Here is a 24640-nt window from a genome sequence, read left to right on the forward strand (position 1 = left end):
TATATATATATATATATATATATATATATATATATATATATGTGTGTGTGTGTGTGTGTGTGTGTGTGTGTGTGTGTGTATATATATATATATATATATATATATATATATATATATATATATATATATATATATATATATATATATATATATATATATATATGTGTGTGTGTGTGTGTGTGTGTGTGTGTGTGTATCGGTTATCTCGCGTGTTTACAAATCACTCCTCCACTAAAATAAATAAGAAATTATCTCTTCGTAAATGTAACTAAACTTTAAAAAAATATATTATTCTAAATAAAGACATTACCGGTCTCAGTTTCAGGGACGTTTATTGATCGCAAAAGTTTGTTCACTACGTGGTCAACAAAGTATTGATTTTAAGCTGTTCTTACGTCGTCTTTGTTTGATTTAATGCAAACGTTTGCTTAATCTAACCTTCAAGTTGGTCAAATTGAAGAAATTACGAAATGGACACCAATATCAGAACAAACTTTTACTGTAAACTCAACAAAAAAAAAAAAGTTAAAAAACAAAACGTTTAAAACGTTGTCAATGGACGTTTCGAAAATTACCTTTGGCATCCTTTAAAATCATCAAAAGCTTTTTTTAATTAATTAACGTCTTAAAAATTATATTCTATAAATCCTACTCCTGACAGTTTAAAGCTAGTTCCTCTCGAAAATCTTTAAATGATAAAATTGTTTGTGTACGGGAGCGATGCGCATATCGCTACCACTGCCTTTATTAAAACCATTATTGTGCCAAAGAACACGCCTACATGGCATTAACCACGAACAATAATTACTCTTAATATTGTTAAATATTCATATTAAATATGATTACTCTTCACATTAGGTGACAATGATTTGGAAAGAAAACATAGGTTTGTTAGTTTTGAGCGACCTTGTAAGTTAAAGAAAAAATAAAACAATCACGACTACACGCAACTCTTCGACCGTCGGATTTCTTTCAATTGCATCAATAAATGATGCAATTCCTCATACACTTCAATGAAGATCATTGGTTTACCATATGCATGACTACATTGTACATTCAGTCAAAATGCACGTGCTAAATCTATGCTAACTTCTTTAGAATGACTTGGCATATTAGGAAAAATAAGGTTAAATGAGAAAAATCACCTCTTTTGAATCACCGCGCTTAGCAAAGTGTAATCTCCGCGAGTCAAAGTAGTCCGCCACGAAAAGCTGATAATTTGTCCGGTAGTGACGTTTTTATCACAAACAACCGCCTTAATTTGCACAAATCCTTCATAAATGAATGAATGACATTCATCTACGACGAAAATCCTCATTAATTAGGCAATCTAACATAAAGCTCCACGAACTGCAAATCTTTCGATGATATGCAGGTGTAGGGGACTCCAAACTTTAATGGAAATTTCTCCTTATGCATGAGATGTTTAAACTGAAAATACACTTATTGTTGTACAATAATGTTTTAACCTTACACTGGGAGGGGTAAACACACTGGCAATTGTTTAAACACGCCTTAAATGAGGGAAAGAAGAGACTATTACTTGGTGTCTCCCAAACATGGCGCTGGTAGGGCACATGCTCAGTATACGCTACAACATTATCGCTGCGCCGCCGCCATTACTCTACTACAAATATCCGTGAATGCAATCTCCGTACTAGCCCCATCGACATCACATTACCCCATTTATCCATTTCACACGTCTCCTACGACACATAAAATGCTACAAATAAAGGTAAATATGGACTATGAATACTCAATTGCAAAGAATATTAGGCCCAGAGTAGACCCCCTTCGCCAGTGACGGACCTTATTTTCGCCGCAGATTTTGACCAATTTCATTGCTAATTTTGGGTGCTATTCGCGACATCCTGCGATTTTTAGGTTTCAAGGTCCCGATGACCCACAAATCTTAAGAAAATGTCCTAAAAGTGAGTAGGAAATCCAAGTCGAAAAATGTCAACATTTCGAGGTAAACAATGGGGGTTGGGGGGTAGGGAGAGGGCTTAAGGGGGTTTATTTTGGGTACTCCTCTATGCCCTACCCTAAACGAAAACCACATTACTGTTACTGTAGTCACTGGTTGATTGGACTCCCAGTCTCGTTTTTAGTATTGTTGTGCCTAAATAACAGCATTAGTATTGGACAGTTTGTGTTTGTTTACTTTTTTGGATTTTGGTCAGTTGACTTATTTTTCCTAATTTTGTAGTGTTCATTTCGATGTCTTGTCAACCTTAGTACTCTAGTAACATAGCTTAGGCTACGGCAGGCTACTGATGTCCTGTATAGCCTAACGCACTAGAGATTTCCCAAATCTAACCTGTAGATTTTGAGCATAGGTCTAGGCTAGTCCTAGGCTTGTGACACTTCATTCATTGTTTTTATTTTCACCAGCTGTGGTGTCTAAGGAAACTATTAATACCTTTAGTTTTATTGTTGAAGTTTTTATAGTTTATATAGGAGATATCTATTTTAATGTTACTCTTCTAGGAATACTTTAGTTTTCCTTGTTTCTTTTCCTCACTTTGCTATTTTTCCTGTTGGAGCCCCTGGGCTTATAGCATCTTGGTTTTCCAACTAGGGTTGTAGCTTAGGAAGTAATAATAATAATCATGATAACTTGTAGGTGTTGAATTTTATCTTTGGAAACTGAAGATTTACCATAGGCAGTTTGTGTTTTGCCTAAGTATTTGCCAGGTAAGGTTAGAATGGCATAGTTAATCATAGTGTCTGGCCTGAGAGTGTGCCTAGTACAGTAGAATTTAGAGTTTGTGAGCTGGGTGTAATGTATTATTGGCCTTACTTGGACTTGTTTAAGGTCAAGATAGACTTCCCGTAGAACCTGTCGTCTAGGTAAGTAATCTATGCTTGTTGATTTAGTCTAAACTTGCTGAATTACATAATTAGGCCTAGCAACGATCGTGCGTCCAATAGCTTAATTGAGATTTCTGAAATATCTTGAAATTTAACCAATATCTTCGTCGTAGTTTATAGGTTGTTTTTTACCTTTTAGTGTCGTAGGTCTCGTATGTTTGATAAGGGTTACCCTTTCTCTATTAAAGGGCTAAATTTAACTTTAGAATAATATCATTTGACTTTGCATAATCATATTTGTTTTTATAGAAATTATCTTTTGCTTCTAAGATTGTTGTGGTTCAAGTGTTTGTGAAAACTGGCCCGTTGTTTTTCGTTGTTGTGCTAAGTGGCCATTAATACCATCCTAAACCTTGCTCTTGGAAAGAAAGTTTTCACCTCTTCCCTCATCTGCTGGTGTTTATTTGAAGTCTTAACTATTAAACATATGTCATTGAACATTATGTTCCCAATTTGTTGGATAAGTGAATAATTTTACGTAATGTATAGTACTGTACATTATGTCTGTTCCGTATTCTTTCCGTAATGTATAGTGTAGTATTTCTGTTCCATAATCTTTATGTAATGTATAGTACAGTATTTCTGTTCCACATTCTTACTGTAATGTAAAGTGCAGTATGTTCTTGAATGTTTTATACGATGCATTACTTATTATTATGGTACAGTGAGTTCCTAAGGGAATCTAATAAACTTACATCCACACCTCATCTTTGGAGTATAGGTCACTTGTCTTGTGTTCAAATAGTTCTAGAAACCATATTTAGCTATAGTGTAGTTTTGTCAAGTAAAATTTGTTGTCCTTAGTACTGAACAAGCTGGGAAATCATGAGCAAAATAAGTTAGTGGTTCTGTTAACTATGATTGTTGAACTGATGATGAAATGCATGATTATGACATCAAAAAATAGATTAATTCAGTTTCCATAAGTGAATATTTTTTATGTATGTAATTGGTTGGGACGGACGTAAACTTTCTTATTAATTTTCAAATCTATTTTCTCAATGGGGAAAATGTAGTTTATCTTCTTCTGAAATACAGTGCATAATATTATGAAGCTAGTTTTACGATTTACGAAATATGATTTAGTGTTGCCATGTCAGGAGTGAAGTCAGTTGGGAAGTAAACACAGGATTGAGACTTTAGTCTTAGGGTAAACTAAGGATACAGCAGTCTAGTGGGTTGGACAGAGGGGGTGCGTAGCCCCCTCCGATAGGTAAGTAGGTAAAGATGGGACTTCTAGGTTAGGTTAGGTAATGTTCTTGGTTTTATTTCCATTTTAAATTTTTTTTTTTTTTTTTTTCCAATCAACTTTTGGAATTTCTGCCCTAACAATCAACAAAGGCTTCAAATATTTAGTCATTGTGTATCCTGGAAACAAACTAATTACAAGTCAGGAAGATTTTGTCTATACGATTGTCAATGCTATTGGAATGTCCAAATATCTGGGCCGTAACTTGAAATAAGTTTCCCACACTTGATTTTCAGACAGGAAATCTGGTAAAAATAAAAGCTTTCCTCCATCGTCGTGGGTATGTTTCACTTCAATGAGTAAGTGATGAAGGAGTCACAGATTACGATTATTATTAATTGCTAAGCTACAACCCTAGTTGGAAAAACAGAACGCTTTAAACTAACATTACTTGTCCAGTCTTACGTTACTCGGTTATTGTAAAGTGAATTCATCACCATCTTACAATATTATAGAGGCACGAGAGCTTGCTAGAAATAGGAATGAATGGCGAGCGATTGTGACGCAGTTCCGGTAGGCCCTGCTGCTTCCTCCGGTGCCTTAGACGACCGCGAAGGTAGCAGCAGTAGGGGATTCAGCGTTATGAAGCTTCATCTGTGGTGGATAACGGGGGAGGTTGGGCTGTGGTACCCTAGCAGTACCAGCTGAACTCGGTTGAGTCCCTTGTCAGGCTGGGAGGAACGTAGAGAGTAGAGGTCCCCTTTTTGTTTTTGTTTCATTTGTTGATGTTGGCTACCCCCCAAAATTGGGGAAAGTGCCTTGGTATATGTTTGTGATGTATTTTGTAGACTATAGCCTAATTGAGGTAATTAAGCTGAAAGGTATTATTTCATATCAGAGTGTAGTACAGTATATATCATTTGTATTTAACATGTTGTTAGGTTAGCTGAGATTGTTAAATTGATGTGAGGGGCATGTTCAAGGTCATTGTAGATAATAATCAGTAACTTTATAAAACAGTAGAATAGTTGCAAAATTATTTATTCCATCAAACTAAAAATATTTTTTATATTTCTTCATTCAGATGATATTGACACCCATTTCCAATGCTGTCATTTTATGATTGAAACGAGGATATAACAATGAAACTTTCAGACTTGTTGGAATCAACTACGTATAGTAAAGGAATATATGAAATTATTCTTTGAAGTTGAAATGAACTTTTTTTAATGAAAGAATAGGTGGAATTATCCTATGAAGGTTAACAGTTATTAACAGTATCAGTTTTATATGGAATTTCCTGTTTGTTTATTATTGGAGCATAAATCATAATCTATAATTGAGAGAATGTCGCCATATGTCGTCAGTAAGGTTTTGTTATTTAGTACATTCAAACATTCAACATTTTATAGGAATTTCTTTTAGAGAAACTAATTCCTCATTGAAACTACCCATTTTTTTTAGAGATCTTGACATTTGTAGATATTTTGTTCTTGTAGAGTGCCTATATTCTTTTTGGAGAATGTTCATGTCGGGCATTGTGTCTGAACAAACTGATGTCATGTACAATACGTGTGTTGAAGGTTTTTGTCCTCCCATAACTGATGTCTGAATACTGTATTATGTATTTTGTTGGAGTCATGACTATACAGTATTAAGGCTTTCCCATTGATGAGTGTCGAGGATGGTTGCCAGCTCCATAACTGAAGTTTGGTGTCATTGAAAGTTAATGCGTTTCCCTGCAAACAATTTATCTTCTGCTGTTGTATTTTGAGCAACTGATACTGACGACTACTGCATCACTGTCCCTTGTTGAACCTCCTTTTGCTGGATGGACAGGGAAGGATTTGTCAGGAGAAACTGAATATCCTTCTCTTCCTTCTTCTAGCAGAGGGTAGGTGACTTCTGTATGCTCATCATCAAACTATCTGGTCCCTCCACACCTTGTTTCCTGCTACACCAGGCTTATATCCTAAGTTCTCCACTAAGTCTCTAGAGGTATTAAAGGTGGTTGTATCGCCCTTATTGTGAGGGGAGGTTTAAGTTTTCTCCTGAATGCTTTCCTGGTTTGGTTACTGGTTCAGGATTGTACTATCATAGGGAATGGACACTGACCTTCTGGTGTCTTTATCCTCATATTTGTTACTATATGTAGGGGAATAATGCTGTCAATGTACGTCACACTTTGCATTGTTGATATTTCATAAGGGTCTTGGCAGCACTTGCTTTATATCCTTCTATTTGTCTTCTGTTCCCAGTGCCTTTCGTCTATCTTGCTTTTCGGCCTCTTTCAACTTACACTACTGTATAGTGTAACTATAGGGTTTTCCTTCCTGGTGTACTTGGGTTTTGAATGTCCTCACAAGCCCCAGCACTGGGCCATATGTCCTAAGTTCAGAAATCCAATCCATGCATGGTACATCGTGCTTTTGCTCGACTGTTCAATCTCCACTTCCCTGCCTATGACTGTAAGCTGCGCCCACTACTTGTCTAGGCCTGCTATGGCTTCTCTTTGGAGGAAATAGAGCAAAATTTTGGCGATGTTTGTTGATGAACGGACGATGACTTGCCTTGCACACCATTCCATATACCTGTGGGCCAGCTTGTTGTTAAAAAGTTACAACTCTCTTTTTATCAATTTTTATCGTTATGTTGTGGCCAAGAGTAGTCTCAAATGACAGAATGGGTTAGCTGATACTAGAATCTTTTGCTTTTTGAAAAGCAAGGTTGAGGGTGTGGTCAGGAGAAATGGTCTGACATCCATGACACCCTGATCCACCTTTAGGGTACTTTAGTAACCTCCATAAGTCACCTGTTAGACTTTTAGCTTCCCAAATTATTTGATCTGCTGACTTGTATGATATTTGTGCGGTGCAATTTTCTAAGGGTACCCTTTGACCTTTATCAGACACTATTTCATAGCTATTATTTGATATATTATACTCTTAAGGTTGGTAGCTTAATGTGATTGTTGGCAGCTCCTAATCTTAATAGATTTTACATGTAAATACAGCATTACTATCTTAGTGCTGTAGGGTCTTATGGTCTTGCTGAGTCATCAGCTCCCCCATATCCTAGTCTTGGTTAAGAAGAATGGGTATAGACACTAATTATATCTGTGTATACTTGGTAAGAAAACCTCTTTATTTTGAGCTCTCTATATGAAGATTAACAACACCAACGAGGTGTTTCTTTGCTTTTGAACACTAACTTAAGGTTTAAAAACTTCCAGTCTTGTCTGTGTTGCTTTTGTAGTACCACTTGGCTTAGAGAGTAATTCTTGAAGAGCTCAGATAATTTTTCATGGGTAGCTTCGTGTTGCCACACACGTTATTATACTTTTACGTGTGTCATTATATCGGCAAGCTAGTTACAGACTGAACTTTGTTATCAATTATGCCTGAGAAAGGATGACTAGTTCTGTTTGGTTATAATCATTCACGTTAACATTGAGGTCAGATCCTAGCCACTAACACTTTCATTAAACATTAGCTATTAATTTAAGTCATTCACAACTTTAAATGTAAGCCATTGCAAAAAAGGCAAATTAGATTTTGCACAAGTCGGTTAAAGTTGCAGACAGTCTTTTTTTTTAATTGGTGGTTATCTTCCTTGATGGCAGCTTATCTGGCAAAGGAGTGACTTCCAAAACAAGGCTTACTGTAATCATAGACTTGTTACAGATATGCCATGAGATTTTGTATTCTTAGTCACAATACTAAGAGGTTTGCCTAATATGTCATATTGCAGACTTATCCACCGATTTTTTTATGATAATTCTCGACAGTGCAACCTTATCCATAGAATATCCAAATAACCAACTTTATCTAATAATGAATACCTAATCGTTGCAGACTTTATTTTAGAATAGTTGCTAACTTATTGTTAACCTTTCACCAACCAGTGTAAGAGTAGTGTCATATAGTTGCTTGCTTATCGTTGATTATGTCATAGACCTGGAAATCTCAAGTGAGGAAGACATGACTTCCCATCCTACTAATACTGACTGGCCACTGGGGTTTCTGACTGCCTGTAAGAAGATCGAATAAAGTCTGAAATTCTTTCTCTGATTCCATGTATCTTCTGTAACAAGGGTATTAAAATACATCAGGAAAGTGACAGAGAATTACAACTTCGGTAATAGGAATCAGCTTTTATCAAATTATGAATTACTAGTGGTCAAATTTACCAAATTTCCTCAAACAATGTTTTATCTTGATTAATTTTCTGAAAATACGAGCGGTATCAATTTCACACAGATTACATTATTAATTTTGCCAACGAAGTTGGGAGGAGGTTATGTTTTCGCCTCTTATTGTACGTTTGTTTGTAAACAACTTCCTGGCCACAATTTTACTCATAGTGTAGTGAAACTTTCAGAGATTAACTATTATGTTGAGATGTGGAATTGATTCAATTTTGAAAGTCCTAGGTCAAAGGTCAAGGTTGAGCAAAAGGTCGACTGAATTAACCCTAATCTTAACCCCAAGTTAGCAAATGGTTATCACATAGACTTCAAATATGCTTACGGTCTAAATTGATTCTGGAAAAGACAAGCTGGTTTTGAGAAATAAGCTGCCTTGGCAGAGGTCTGCACTCTGAAAGTGCTTTTCCAGTTCATTATATTTTTCACCCATTCTTTTCCTTGTTACCTTAATAATTCTCACTCAGAACCATGCAATTTAAGCATATAAAGTATTCGGGTGGAATTCAAATACTGTAAAGTAATGAAAATAAAAACAGAATTAATGCTATTTGATCATCAATTTAAATGACAGGTAATTGAAAAAATTGGAAAAAAATTTACTATTATCATGGGGATAGTCCCTGCGATATCTGACTAGTTTGCGAACAATCGTTTGTGTTCTGTGAACTGCCAGTGATATGCTACAAGCCCAAGTGCTCCAACAGGGCCCAGCGAGGAAAGGAACTAATGGAATAGCAAATAAACTATTTACGTAAATATGTAATAAATAGAAAATATTTAAGGATCAGTAAAAATGTTAAAATAGAAATATATACCAAGTAAAATATAAAATGAAACTTAAGTCAACTTGTTCAACAGAAGAGAATTTACAAAAAGTTTGAATGACTGAAGTTCCACCGATTCAACCGCTTTGTATGTTATGTAATTAAAAGGATTGAGTTTGGAATATTAACATTTTGTTCTATTTAATATACTTTTCTTCCCAAAAGTAGTAGGTTGGCCAAGGCACCAGCCACCCGTGGAGATACTACCGCTAGAGAGTTATGGGGTCTTTTGACTGGCCAGACAGTACTACATTGGATCCTTCTCTCTGGTTACGGTTCATTTTCCCTTTGGCTACATACACACTGAATAGTCTGGCCTATTCTTTACATATTCTCCTCTGTCCTCATACACCTGACAACACAGATTACCAAATAATTCTTCTTCACTCAAGGGGTTACTGCACTGTAATTGCTCAGTGGCCACTTTCCTCTTGGTAAGGGTAGAAGAGACTCTTTAGCTATGGTAAGCAGCTCTTCTAGGAGAAGGACACTCCAAAATCAAACCATTGTTCTCTAGTCTTGGGTAGTGCCATAACCTCTGTACCATGGTCTTCCACTGCCTTGGTTTAGAGTTCTCTTGCTTGAGGGTACACTCAAGCACACTCTTCTATCTTATTTCTTTTCCTATTGTTTTGTTAAAGTTTTTATAGTTTATACAGGAAATATTTATTTTAATGTTGTTACTCTTCCTGAAATATTTTATTTTCCTTTTTTCCTTTCCTCACTGAGCTATTTTCCCTGTTGGGGCCTCTGGGCCTATAGCATCCTGCTTTTCCAACTAGGGTTGTAGCTTAGCAAGTAATAATAATAATAATAATAATAATGGTATTACCTACTCTCTGGCAACTTATTACTGTATTAATTGGGTTGTTGTGAACAAACAGTTTTTCTTGGGTTTTGCTGTAAGTATGTTTAAAGGTTGATGAACTTTAGATGAGGCCTTCGTAGGAGAGAGAGATTATTTGTGAATGTCGGGTATCTAAGAGAGAAGAAGAATTAATGTTGTATTGCACTCTAGATAAACATTACAACTGTTTTGAATTTGTGTATCTGTAACGTTATGCTGGTCATTTTATGTAAATAATGTTTAGGTTTTTTCTTGATAAGCTTGACACTTATTGTCATGAATAGTAATTAAATTGCTAACTTTGACTAGTTATCTCTCATGTGGAGTAAGGCATCAGTAATACTGCACTGGCCCTTTTTATAAGTTTCTTTAATAAGCTTGAAATGTTTAAATTCCTTTTGTCATGAATATGGCATACATTGAATTACTGTTTGTGAATAACTTTCTCATGAGGAGTAGGGCATATCTCTAAAAGGGGGTGGAGCTGGGGTACTGGGTAACTAATATCATTTAGTAGTGGGTGTTTATCAAAATATTTTATCAGGTATACTGATTAGGTAGCTGTATCATGTTATGTGTACCTTACTGTAGTAGTGTTATACTCATAGCTAACCTTAGTAAAGTTATGTACTGTACATTATATCTTACTGTCTTTATTTAGTTTGATTCTCTATCTTGAAAGGTGGTGTTGTGCCTCATATAATTAGGTGGACCTTTTGGTTTCATGTACTTGTCAGACTAAGATCCTTAATTTTGTAAGTCTCCTGAAACTATTCCTAATCATATTTCTCATATTCCTTTTGTAACATTGGTAGTTTATTGACATGTTTGGGACTGAAGAGATTTTGGGGGAATTTTCATTCAGATTCTAGCTGGCTTGTTTATTGAGGTTTGTGATAACTTCAATCTGTAGGATTAGTTGTTATATTATATCCTAGATTGAGTAGGCTTCTTGTGTTAGTATGTGTGTTAGGAATTTAAGGGGCCGAGATGTTTTATAGCGTAGGGAACCAGGAAGATGTTATGAATTGTTAATTCTTAAAATCATAATATGATGCTACTAATGTGATCATCTGGAGTCATAATTTGGTAGATTTGCTAATGGGTATTTTTTTTTTTTTTTGATAAGATATTTTCAATATATACATGGAATAAGCTGTACAGTATATGAAAAGCACAGATTAGAAGAGATTGAATATTGCCCTTTGGGGTGGCTAGCCCATAAGTCAGGGTTTTATTGGTGTGCAGTTTGATTATATTCTCTTATAACTGATCTGTGAGGGAATACTGGACTGGTCAAGTATTGAGTTGGCAGTAGGAAAATAAAATTAGCAAATGCATGGGTAATATTGTATGAAAGTGCTATACTGTTTGTAAACAAAAGTACTTTACTGTCTTCTATTACAGTTTTAAATAGAATGAAGAATTTATGATTAGGGTATTATGCCTAACCATTCAATGTAGCAGTGATATGGATAATTGTTGATAAAATGTAGATTTAGATGCGAGTGTGACTACAATTTACCAAAGACCTCATAGGGAAGATAATATTACAAATGAAGTTGTTAGAAATATATGTTGGAAGGGGGAAAATAGAAAGATCGCAGAACAGATACTTACTGACTGCGGGGAGGTTGGGGAGCAGTTTCTCCAAAGTAGCGTTAGAAGATCATTTGATGGCCTTTAACATGGAGTAAGGGCATATATGAAACCCTGGATAAGATAGGAATTTAGTAAGAAAGTGCTCTAGTTTTACAATATAATGAGAGTTTGTCATTTATATCACCAAAAATTGATCTGTCTTGAAAATGTTCATGATGACGATTCTTATCCTTCTCTGGACCTATGTCTTTGGAAGCCTTTAGGGTTTTCATGTGGTTCGGCCTAGAAAACAAGCTTGTAGCATATGCGGATGATGCTACTCTCTGCATCAATCCCATCTCATGAATGTAGACCTGTGGTTTCTGAATCCCTTAATGGAAATGGAAATAAAATTAGTACATTGTGTAAATTATACGGGATGAAGTTGAACCCCAACAAAACTCAAATTATGATTGTAAATAGATCAAAGAAAGTGATTTCATCTTTGTATTAGCAATGTCTCTTTAACTATTTACAACTCATTTGAAATTCTAGGTGCAATTCTTGATTGCAAATTAACTTTTGAGATGCATATCTGGTGTGTCTCTTTCATTTATCAATAAATGGCATATTAAGAAAGTTTTTTTTAGGTATTTTAAGATTTTTGGTGATCCTGAGGACATTTTCTAATTCTTTCATTCTACTTTGAGTATTGTTCACCATTGTACTTCTGTATGGTCTTCAGTGGTTGACTTTCATCTTAATTTGTGGGACATACCCTTTGGGTCTAATAGATTCGTTACCCCCTGATCTGGATATTATTCTCTGGTACTATCATTCGGTTCTTTATGCATATTGTTCAAAACTTCATAATTCTGGTTATCTATCGTTGCATTCAGATCTTCACTAATTGCACCATTCTGTATGACTACTAGGTATGCAGTTAATTCTAACAGTCATGCCTTCTTCCCAAGGCTCAATGTCACACAGTATTCCAGAAGTTTTATTCCAACTGCGACCAAATTGTGCACTGATCTTTCAAATCTGAGAGTTGAATCGGTGAAACTTCGGAATTTTATACTTGTTACAAATGTTTTTCTTTTGAACAGGTTGATACTGTTTAAGTCTTGTTTCGCCGATTATATTGTATACTTGTGTACACGACCTGTCAAAAATGGGTGCTAAATATTTAGAGATATGGATGCACACGCACCTCCATCTCACCAGGGTAAGGCTACTCCCTCTCCTCCTACATGAGCGATAGGGAGAGCTGGGCATGACTGGAAAGAAATATGTTATATTTATTTATTATATTGCCAGAGACTTGTTCTTTATTATATAGAGGAGACACTGTACTGATCTTAATATATATATATATATATATATATATATATATATATATATATATATATATATATATATATATATATATTTATATATATATATATATTTATATATATATATATATATATATATATATATATATATATATATATATATATATATATATATATATATATATATATATATATATATATATATATATATATATATATATATATATATATATATATATATATATATATATATATATATATATATATATATATATATATATATATATATATATATATATATATATATATATTTATATATATATATATATATATATATATATATATATATATATATATATATATATATATATATATATATATATATATTTCTCCTGAATAGTCAATTCATTATTGCTGTTTCATTTCCCCAGTGGGATAGTTTGAATGTTGGAGCCTGTGAGTTTGTAACATCCTGCTTTTTCAATTAGGTTTGTAGCTTGCAAGTAATAATAATGATAATAATGAAAATAATAATAAGGATATTAATTATAAAGATAATAATACTGATTTTTTTGTTCTCTAGGACCTACTGTTTAATGTTTTAGCAGGTATTTTCATGTTTTATTTGGTATGGCTGTTTGATTTTATGGTACGGTACACAAGTTGACTTTGGTTTTACTTAAAACTCATCTTTTATTACAGGAGACTTGTGAGTCATCGTGGTAACCATGATGCAGGAGAGCCCCCGTTTGCCCCCTATGCTCAACCCCGGCTGGACCCCACCCACCATATCCAGGTACATTGTTGAATTTTTACTTTATATGGAATGTTTCTTTTTGTGCTTACAAATGTAATCTGTAAAGACGTTTATTTCGATAACACTTATCTTCCAATCCCCTAGACTGGAATAATTCTTGCTAAAGAAGGACTTTGTCTGTAACCTGGTTACATCCCCATTGCTTAGCTGTCTCTCACTTCAATAGCATCGCTAATAACCCTGGTTAGTCTAGGTCCTTTTTTATTTATTGATATGTTTCCATTGAGATTGCCTTGCCTCATCTGCCAGATGCCGACTCCTTGCAAATTTACAGCCTGTAGATAATAGTCTTAAGTCAACTTTAACTAGTGTAAAGTGTCTGTCGGAAAGCACTTATAAGATCTATCTATATATGTACATGGTATAATTTAAAGATACATTTATATCATTGCCTTGAATTTTTCAAAATTGTTCTTATAGGAGTACTGCTTTTCATAAGCCTTAATTTAAAATTGCCTTCAGTTATATTTTCTGCTAAGGAGAATGTTGTTAGAAATCAGCTTAATATGTGAATGTGTTTTAAGTTTTTTTTTTATAATGGAATGATTTTTATTCTCTAAGAGAACATTCACGATGTTGTAAAAACCCATTTATATGTGTTTTTTTCTTTCCAGTAATAGTGTGGGTGCAGGTCATCGTGGGACGGGTAAGCGGGCGCGGGGGACAGGGATCCTCAATGGTCACCATGGGAAGCCATGTTCAAATATTCATCCTCATCAACAGCAACAGATTACCCAAGATACCCCACATCCACAGAGTCAGGTCCCGTCCCCTGCCCCACCGTCAACCTCGCCCCAACAGCCTTCATCTATACCGCCCCAATCACCAATGTCACTCAGGGATACACCCAAGTTACAAGGTAATAGACTAATGTGTAACCTTGAGGTATTACTTGATTGCATATTCATTATATATTTTTTCTTCACTATATTGTGAATATTGTTATGTATACAATTCTTATTAGCTTAAAATAAATTGAACACGGAAGCAGATATGCAATAGTGAAATACAGTATATGCTTGTGCTTTATTGTTTTTTGAAGTTGTATTTTCACATAGTATGTTACCTGATTAATATTCTTTAATATTTCTAGCCACCCCAAAGAGGGCAAGTGGAGCAGTGTCCGTAACATCGCCTGAGTCTCCTTCTCCAGCCAATCAGACTAAAGGGAAAGACCTTTGGGGAGGATGGCTTGGAACTTCCCTAGGCTCTCAACGTAATCATGGAGATGTGACCAAACAACGTAACAGCTCCTCCAGTCCCTTGCATAGTTCTGAGCTTAGGACATCTGGGTTTGATATGACCAAATTATATCCTGAATTGTCAGCCAAATTGGGTCTCACTAAACCCAGTCCTAGTGAGAATACCAGTAGCCATAAAAATGGCATAACGTTTAAAGAACACCTTAACTCAGGTTGTTTAAAGAGACTTGAGCATGTGACTGATGATTCTAGGATTAAGATAATTTCTACAGGCCAGATAGTTAGTAACTCACGAGGGATTTTAGCCACTAAAATTGGCAATGGAATCCAAACAAGTAAATCTTCTAGCAGTAGTAAATCTTATAAACAAAAACACAAAGCCAGTGACAGAGGACCAAGAAAAGATGGTCATAGCCGTTCGAGTATTCGTTCTGATTCCGGTGGTGACAGGGGATCCAAAAGGGATAGCCACAGTCGTGTACGATCAGACACAAGTGATAAGATACCTAAGAAAGATGGCCATAGTAGGTCAAGTGGACGTTCAGAATCTGGGGATAGAAGTGGGTCTAGGAAAGACCATTCGCGTTCTATGGGACGACATGAGTTTATGTCAAGTGGGGCAATTCATTCATCTGGCCATGGGCTGAGTCGATCTCCCAATAAGGGACCAAGTTCTTTCAGCAGCAGAAGTACTGGAACTGAAAGTATGGAAAAGAAAACAATTGCTAATTGTGTTCCTAGCAGCATATTAGAAGAACAGCTCCGAGGAGGGGGACCAAGCTCTCGACAAGTGATGAGCCACTCATCATCTTTAGTAGACTCGCCACTTCATTCGAGGTTACCAGAAGTTGGCTTAACCAGAACTGTCAGCTCATCTGCTCCTTTGTCTATATGTGAGTTTTGTAATTGAATTTTTACCAATTTTATAATACCTGTATTGGTGTATCTTTTTTTTCCTTTAACAGTTGCGAAATTAGAGTAGAAGTTTTTTCTATTTTTAATTGAAGCAATAATTTTGTTTTTCTGAAGTTCATTTTGTACTCTAAAGATGACTATGTTAGCTACCCATAGTTTTTTTTGTGTGTGTTATAGAGTAGGATAAATTATAAAGATAATACAGTAATAATTTTCATTTTGCTTTGGTGTAAGGCAGATTATAAGCTTTATCCTAGGTAAACATCTAACTATAGTTTCTGATGCCACAAACCTTTATCTATATTAGCACATATTTGTGATTTTCTAATGCCGAAGACACTAGTGTCTTATTGTTTAACCAATAAAAGAGGATTGACTGTAGCTCTGAATAACTGCCTTATGAATCCTCTGTATTTAACTGCTTTGCTTTCACATTTGCAAAGCTGTTAATGTTTCTTTGATATCCTGAGATCTTGCTTTTCTTCAGGAGTACCCAGGATTGTTTAAAAATATCTTAATGATTTTACCACTTATTCTTTTAATACAGCATTATATTGAGTTGTATTTAGTGAACGTTCTTTGCTAAGGAGTTTTTATTTTTTCTTGGTGTCTGGTTTTCTTGAGCAGCCAACTGAATGCAATATGGCACGGATTGCTTTTAAAATAGTGTTGAGGTTTTTCTTTATTTAGGACTTCTATTTTCATTGCGTAGTAGAGCAAGTATGAAATTTTCTTTCATGATTTGTTGTCTGATTTTTATTTTACCTAATGTTATTAAGCAGGTGTTGTCTTCATGGGTTAGTTTCTTTGTTTATTTTTTATTGATATAAAGAGACCAAGACTTAAGGGACATCACTAATTTTGGTTGAGATGTAATTTTTGTACAGTTGCATTACAGTATTCTCTATAAGATTACCAACACTATACAGTACTGAAGAAAGAGACTTGATGATGAAAAAGTTCTTCAGCCAAGTGCCATCCTCTGATTTGAAAGAGTTTTGTGTGGGAGGTATGATAGACCTCTACTTGTTTCCAGAGGACATGGCTATAAATCATGGATTTTATACTACTCAAACTCAGAGGACGTATAGTGACCAACCCAGTCCCCTAATCCAGAATGAGACATCAGAAGACCCCATGTTCTGTGTAGTAGGCTCTATCCATCTACATTAGCAAGGTCTGATCACTCTCTCTTTTGCTTTGAGAGAAAAGGGCCATTTTCCCTCCGTTCCAGTGGAAGAGGGAGGAGGTGTATTTGACCAAAGAGCTCATTTCTAAAGAATTAACAATAACTCATGAATGGTAGAGGCAATGGCTGGTCATTGCACTGCAGCTCAATGTCTTGAATACCAAAGATAAATGAATATGATAAGTGCCCAAGCCCCCTTCTTTATCCAACTAAGACCATGGGCACCAAACAGTATCCAACTAACTTACTATACTTACTTTAAGGGTTGTTTTTCTGGTCCTATATAGTAGGGGAACCCTACTATCTACAGGACCTCCACAGTCATTTTATCATGTTTGCTCGAAAGCGTTCAACATTTCACACCGCATACTGCTCGTTTATTGTTAAATCGTCACTATCGAAGCTCTTACCAAACAAGAACGTCTTCAGTTTCCTCTAGAAAGCCTTAATATCTTCAATTTTTCGGATGTCTCATGGAAGCTTATTGTATAGTTTTTGAGCTGTATATTTAAAGGTTTTAGAGCCTACAGTAGACATATCTAGGTTCCAATAATTTGAAACCATCTGTAACTATTCTCATGTCAACATGTTTTGTTGGCTGCACCATATGTAGCAATTCTCTGAGATATTTTGTACTTCCGGTTCTGATAAGTTGATGGGTTATTGTACATATTTTATACTCAGTTCTCACTTTAAATGCTGGAGTATCAAGATTTGATGCATCATCCATCCCAAGATTGAAGTCACCACAAATAACTAATCAATTTTTCTCTGTGACAATCGTCTTGATGAGTGCTCTGAATTCTTCAAAGAAGATACTAATATTTGTTCTTTGAGGTTTGTAAACTGTCACAATGGATTTTTTTTTCTTTTTTTTTTATAAAGTTTATTTCTATATATTCAAAGCTTGTTACACTAGTTCTTTTTAACATCTTGAGATTTGAGTAACTCCTCTGAAAGAAGAGCCCAACATCCCCACCAGGCCTGCCCTCTCTCGGGATATGAAAGAAGGCATGTGTGGCGGGGCGGTCATTTTAGAGATCTTAGCCTTGTGAAAGTTATTTAACCATATTTCAGATTATGCTAGTATGTCCAAATATTTCTCATTTATCAATTCTTGAATTTGAATAGTTTTATTAACAACAGATTGTATATTTCATAGCCACAGTTTATGATATCCTTAGTATCCATGATCATTATTTTCTACTAGTCTTTTCAATACCAAGTCATAAACTTTGCAATATTTTTAATTCACTATGTGGTCATTTGGTTTGTATAAATTTGCAGTTTATACATTGTAACAGTTGCAAATTACATTCTTTTATGAAATGTTTTCTGAACGTTTCGCGTAGACTTTATCATCAGTCTTAAACTAAGACTGTGGGCACCAAGCAGTGGCTACTGATGACACAGTTGGTAGATGTGGACCTCCCCAAACCTCCATCCCTAACGCCAAGGAACAGTTCGGTTACAAATTTTTTTGTTTTTTTCCAATTTTAACTTGCGGCCCACTGATTGTGAGCTAACGCATAGTGAGGGATAGTTCAACAACCCTCCTTTCTGGTGACAAGACCCATTCTGATATTGCAACTGATAACTTTTAACACTTACAACTAAGACCCTGAAAGGTAAAGTCTGGTCAATACTGAAAAATGGGCCATAAAAAGGTTTGGATGTTGACGACAGGTTTTAGACCAGTGTAACTACATATTTCCAACACTCACTCCTTTGCTTAGAGACTCGCTATTCACCGAGAAACTCCTATTTTACTGGCTTCTGAGTGCCTGTATGATGCTTTCTTCTACGTCTCCATACATCAAATGTTGTGGTGAAATGTTCATCTTGCAATCTATTGGACGGGAATTCAAGCCTTCTTCTTAGATGGTCTGGACTCCTTCCTATTCTGTCTTGAACGGGAGCGGGACTTCTTCTTTTTCCTGGACCTCTCGCGTTTCCTCCTTGAGGACCTGGTTCCGTCCTCCGATGACGATGAATCTGCGGATAAGGAAGACGAGGAGGAGGAGAGGGAGTCAGCCGAACCACCTGAGACGTCCAATTCCGCAGGGGGGACTCCATGACGAATTTCTGGGGCCGCAGGCTGCAGGAAGACGGGCGGGAGCATCGCCGGGGGTTACCGAGGAACGTTCTTCCGGGCGAGTCAATGGTCAAACTCTTCTACTAGCCTGAAGGGTGACCTGCAGGGTGTTCTAGGGAGGTCCCAAACGGCGGGGTCCGAATTCGACGAATGACCTTTCTCGGCATCCCCCCCCCCGGCAGCCGAAGTACCTGAAACACATACCCAAGATGCAGGGGAAGAGGTAGTACCCAACTTCCCCCACATAGGGTCTTCAGTAGAGACGGGCCCTGCGGGCACCAGGACCTAGTCTCCCACACACACTCCCGCATCTCCCTCAGGCCCCTCACATGCCTGTATCACACCAGTAGCTTCCCCCACAGGTAATTCAGACTCCTGGGAAAGGACAATGGGCCGCTTCCCCGCAACGGACTTACCTCGTCCCCTACTCTGGGTAGGGGAAGATGTAATGGAGCCACGTTCCGACGATGCATCTGGAGACACCAAAGCAGAAGACGCGTTAGCTTACTTGGGTGATTTCTTCGCCGACTTCTTCTTCTTTGTTCCATAAAGGACCCACTGGATATCGCCCCAGGACTCGCACTCCGAACACGTGGCGGTAGGAGAGCATACCTTGCCCCTACATGACGAACAACGCGAGTGGGGGTCAACCTCGGGCTTCGAAAGGAAAGCCCCACAAGACTTACCGGCCACAGGCCCAGGGCAACGGCGGGGATGCTCCATAATGAAATACTAACACACCAAGAGACACAGGGACACAGAGGAAAGGGGTAAGGATACGGACACAGGTACCACGTGGTGTACACAAAGGGTCGGGGACACAAAGGATCGCACTGGGTAAGAGAGAGCGCGGCGAGATCTGAATCACGTCGCGACCAGATACTTACTGAGGAGCACGACCTGAGCTAGCACGCTCTCCGACCCCTGGTCGCCTCAGGGCGCGTATCACTCCGCCTGAGGTCACCCATTGAAAATGGGAATTGGGTAAACTACACAAAATTCTGGTCGGTTGGGAACGAGTTACCAGTAACTCCTAAGAATGTAGTTCTAGGTAAGTATGTTAGGAATAATACAAATTACTTAAAAATTTGTGATTTCTAGTAGTGTCTGTAGCCTTGCCACTCCTATGAGTTAGGGAGGGAGGCTGTTGGGAGAGCCCATAGGTTTATCTACTGAGTCATCAGCAGCCATTGTTTGGCACTCTGGTCCTAGCTTGATTGAGAGGGGCTTGGGCTCTGATCAAATATACTATATATGGTTGGTCTGTAGGGCATTATACTGTCCCTTGCCCCTGCCACTCATGACCAAGTTTTTAACCTTTAAACTTTAAACTATGTGTGTGAGGACATGAGCTACCAGTTCAAGGCTTTGTGATGGTGCCCCAAGTGTTCATAGGGATATTATGTCGGTGGTTTCCTTGGCTCACGGAATGGACATGTCTCTATATGTTGTGGGAAACTGTCTAGTCAAGGCTACTTTCTGTCAAACATTGGCCAATGACTTTGTGAACCTAAGCATGAAGATTCAACACCATCCATTATTGATATTTATAATTATTCTTATTATTATTACTTGCTAAGCTACAACCCTAGGTGAAATAACAGGATGCTTTAAGCCAATGGGCTCCAACAGCAAAAATAGCCCAGTGAGGAAAGGAAACGAGGAAAATGAAATATTTTAAGAGCAGTAACAAATTAAAATAAATATTTCCTATAAAAAATTGAACAAGAGGAAGAAATAAGATAGAATATTATGTAAGAGAACTCTAACCCAAGACAGTGAAAGACCATGTTACAGAGGCTATGGCACTACCCAAGATTACAGAACAAAGATTTGTTTTAGTGTCCCTCTACTAGAAGAGCTGCCTTTTAAGTCTCTCCAACCCTTACCAAGAGGAAAGTAGCTTTAGTAATCTCAGTTTTGTCAGGTGTATGGCGACAAGAGAATGTGTAAAGAATAGGCCAGACTATTCAGTGTATATGTAGGCAATGGGAAAATGAAACATAACCAGAGAGAAGGATCCAATGTAGCACTCTCTGGCCAGTCTAAGGACCACATTAGCGGTAGTATTATGGGTGACTATAGTCCTCGATAAATGGGATTAGGAGATTTTCAGCCCCATCCTCAAAGAAATGTCAGGGTGTGATAGATCTGATTTCCCTGGAGAAGCTGATCCCCTCCAGTAGCTTTAAGATAAATTCAATCCAACTCCAATTGGCTAAGGCCTGGAAAGCAACATACAGTACATGACCAACTTATCAATTCAGTTCTAGTTTCAGAGATGTGGTCAAACATCCTCTGGTGTTTAGAACCTCGCAACCTGTTGAAAGGAGTCCCCATGATTCTGGTTATCTAGAGATCCAGTCACTCATGGATGCATCCAATCAGTATGGGAAGGCCACATGTTGTACCTGCAAGTAAGGGCTTAGGGGAAAAGGAGTAGACCCTTTCAAATAATGGGCCAAAATGTGTAATTAGCACTCCAAGCATTTGAGACATAAGGTCAAAATGTTTGGGTCACGGCAGACAGCACCATTGCTGTGGCATATCATAAGAAGGAGGGATGCATTCACTAGAAGGGCCTGTGGTGCATGCCACTACAAATGAACAAGTTGGGAGGGCACAGGGTGATAGTCACACCATGGCTCGATTCAAGGCTGCATTGTAATTGTAAAATATCTTAGAAAAAGGAACCAAGTTCTTTCAACAGAGTGGTCTGTTAGGGCCTGTAGTAGATGTTGGAAATTCCAATGGTGGAATAGTTCGCAACATTCCTAAACCACAGGTTGTCCCTCTGCTGTTGCTTATAATCAGATTAAATATGGGCCACAGATGTGATTTGTAGAGGTAGGATTGCCTAGAGTTATATGCATTCTTGCCCTACAGCTTGATTTGCCAAAGCCTGGAAGCACAGATCGGCTTCCAGCATCCTCATGACACTCTTTGCCCTTTATTGGTCGCAGTATTATTCTTGAGAAGGAGAGGAAGACCAAAGCGAAGGTGGGTGGACTGTATCAAGGATGACCTGCGATCTAAGGGATTAACTGCTGATGAGGTGTGGGGCAGAGGTAGATGGAGAAAGCTGACCAGAAACATCGACCCCACATAGAAGTGGGAAAAGATGTAGACAAAGAAGAAGTATTATTCTTGAGATAACATTTCTGCCTCCCATCTCTTCCCTCATTTGATCTCTGTAGGGAGCACAATAGAATTAAGAGTAGAGTGGACCACTTATTAGGCCAGATCAGGTAAACTGTTGTTGCTCATTTTATAGATAAAACTGCAGATTGTATTATAATAGGTAAAAGCTACTTACAATTCCTAGGTTTTGCATTGAGCAAATATTTTCTCAATAGGATGCAGTTGTTTTCTATCAATTGTTAGAACTATACAAGGAAGTGTCACATTCATTTAACTCTCTACTATACTTTCTTCAGTATTGTTATATTGCCTTGTATATTTGCATAATTCCCTAGAATTTAGTTCTTTCTGATATTTAATTTAATATTTGCATTTTTTGATTTCTGCATTTTTGTTTTAAATGGCTGATATTGTATGAGTAACAAGGGTTTTTTTTGTTTTGTTTTTTTGAACTCCGAAGAGGGAAGTAAATTTCTTTTTTTATTTATCTTGTTTGGCTTAATATGCCTCGGAGTACTCTTGAATTTTATCAAATAAATTATAAGAGTCAGAATTGTTTGTCTAATGAGTTACAAGGGTCAGCATTGTTTGTCTTGACTTTCATGGAGTTTGTAAAAATTAGTACATTGTTCAGTGAATCCTGTTTTCCCAAGGGTTTGGGGTTGCACCATCGGTGCACCTCATTTATTGTACTGTATGCATTACAAAAGGGTCTTTGCAGCTTCTCTTTTTCCCTTTGGTACATCACATTTTAGAATTTAATTTACTGCCATTTCATCTTTTCCATTTAACTTTCCAGCCTATTATTGTTTCTTAGTACAACTTTGAGGTATTTTTCACAGTTACACCTTAGCACTAAATGGCCTACCCAGCCCCAATGGTGGGCCAGATTCTATGAATTGATTGGAATCAAATGAAATGGTCTTCTGTTAGTAGCTATATTGTATATGATGTCATTTTAGTGTTTTCTGTGCCTAAAAAGAAGCGCAAATTATCTGGGAGCTACAGCACTCGTGACTCTTCCACTTAGGAGGACTTTTCTTCTCATAAAACTTTCATTGTTGAGGATTTCTTGCATTCTACTACAGTTGGGGGAATGATAAATTCAATGTTTTGTGTAGTTGCCTTTTCTCATTCTGTCTTCAGGCCACTCAATCGTCATCTGCCACTTCCATCAGTAACTCCTTCTTCATCTCCCTAGTTTTTGTGCCAATTATGCTTTTCTGAATTGTTTGAAATCTCGTGTCTTCTCTGCTATGCCAGACACAATCTATAGTTATATCTGGTCAGTCATCAAGTCTTCAATAGAATGCCTGCAGGCTGAAAATATAACTTCTCTTTCTATTACTGCATCTCCAGCTCCACCTGTTGCTGGTGCCATGCTTCCTCCTCATTATTCTCTTGTTACCAGTTCTAGCTCCTTGCTTTTTCTATGCCTTGATTACTAGAGTATATTTCACTCCCTAATGATATGGCTGCATGCTCCAGCCCTTTCATTTCTCTAGCAGCTCTGGCCTTTGATGGAAATATTGTATTCATCTTTAAGTTTCAAAAATTTGATAATGTCAGCCATTCCAGGTTTCATTCCTGTAGCCAAAATCACTCCCACTCACTGGGGTGAAGATACGACTTCTGTTGTTCATCAAGTAGGCAGAGGTGGAGCTCATCTGAAAAAATAGTTATGATTCATCATCTACTGGTTATAATTGAAAATCAAATGAACCTATGAGTTATATGTTGGTGTATTTAACTCGTAAGTTGTTTTGAAATCTTGTTTTTTCGCAAGCTTCATCCTTCAGTGTTACTTCACCACTAGATAGGCAGAGGCACTCCTCTTCTCTGAATATTCATCTTAACCCCCTATTACTCTGGATTAGCAGTCAGCATCTTGTGCTTTTGCCAAAATTTGTATTCCTGGACCTTCTGGTCTTTTAAGATCCTTGAGTACTCCTGGCACTCTTTGTCCTCTGTCCAGGAGAACTAGGTTTAACTTGTCAAGTGGTGCTGCGATTTTGGTGGAAGGCTAGGTTAAAGAACTAGCTGAAAACTATTGCTCCCTTTAGGATGACACTTTCTATGCTGGAGTACTGGACTTTGTGTATTAAATCTTCAAAATATATTACCCTTTAAAAGCATCTTTGGGAGGCCTCTGTCATGGAACATAGCCTAGATGATAAGTAGTACTCTCAGATTAATCTATCATACCACTAAGCAAATTGATTTGTACATGAAAGGTTGTGGTACTAACTAATCCTATGATTGACTTATAGAACTTGATTCCTCTATGCTTTGCAAAAGGCTAAGGGAGTTCTACTGTAATGCATTATTTTCTACAGTCATGATATCTTCATTGCCTCAGAAGTATCTCTTTTCGTTGGTCTTGCTGTGCATGGGAATTTTTTTTCCCTCAAAAGGTGGATCC

The 24640-nt window shown here is 37.0% G+C and overlaps 1 protein-coding gene across 5 annotated transcripts in view; it reads left to right on the plus strand.

Annotated features, from left to right (window-relative positions):
• The window catches only part of LOC137629622 (streptococcal hemagglutinin-like), a 127430-nt gene that overhangs the window by 19280 nt on the left and 83510 nt on the right, over positions 1-24640 (plus strand). The window contains exons 1-4 of one of the 5 annotated variants that reach the window (XM_068361124.1): positions 1523-1735; positions 13562-13655; positions 14291-14535; positions 14770-15771. In XM_068361124.1, coding sequence (XP_068217225.1) covers positions 13588-13655; positions 14291-14535; positions 14770-15771 — 1315 coding nt within the window. In that variant the 5' untranslated portion in view covers positions 1523-1735; positions 13562-13587. Of the gene's footprint in view, positions 1-1522; positions 1736-1773; positions 1932-10667; positions 10697-13561; positions 13656-13760; positions 13860-14290; positions 14536-14769; positions 15772-24640 lie in introns of those variants that run through there. The other 4 variants (XM_068361125.1, XM_068361127.1, XM_068361128.1 and 1 more) reach the window with 4 other exon arrangements.

Source organism: Palaemon carinicauda, chromosome 37 (genome assembly GCF_036898095.1).
Source record: "Palaemon carinicauda isolate YSFRI2023 chromosome 37, ASM3689809v2, whole genome shotgun sequence".
NCBI classification, from domain to species: Eukaryota; Metazoa; Arthropoda; class Malacostraca; order Decapoda; family Palaemonidae; genus Palaemon; species Palaemon carinicauda.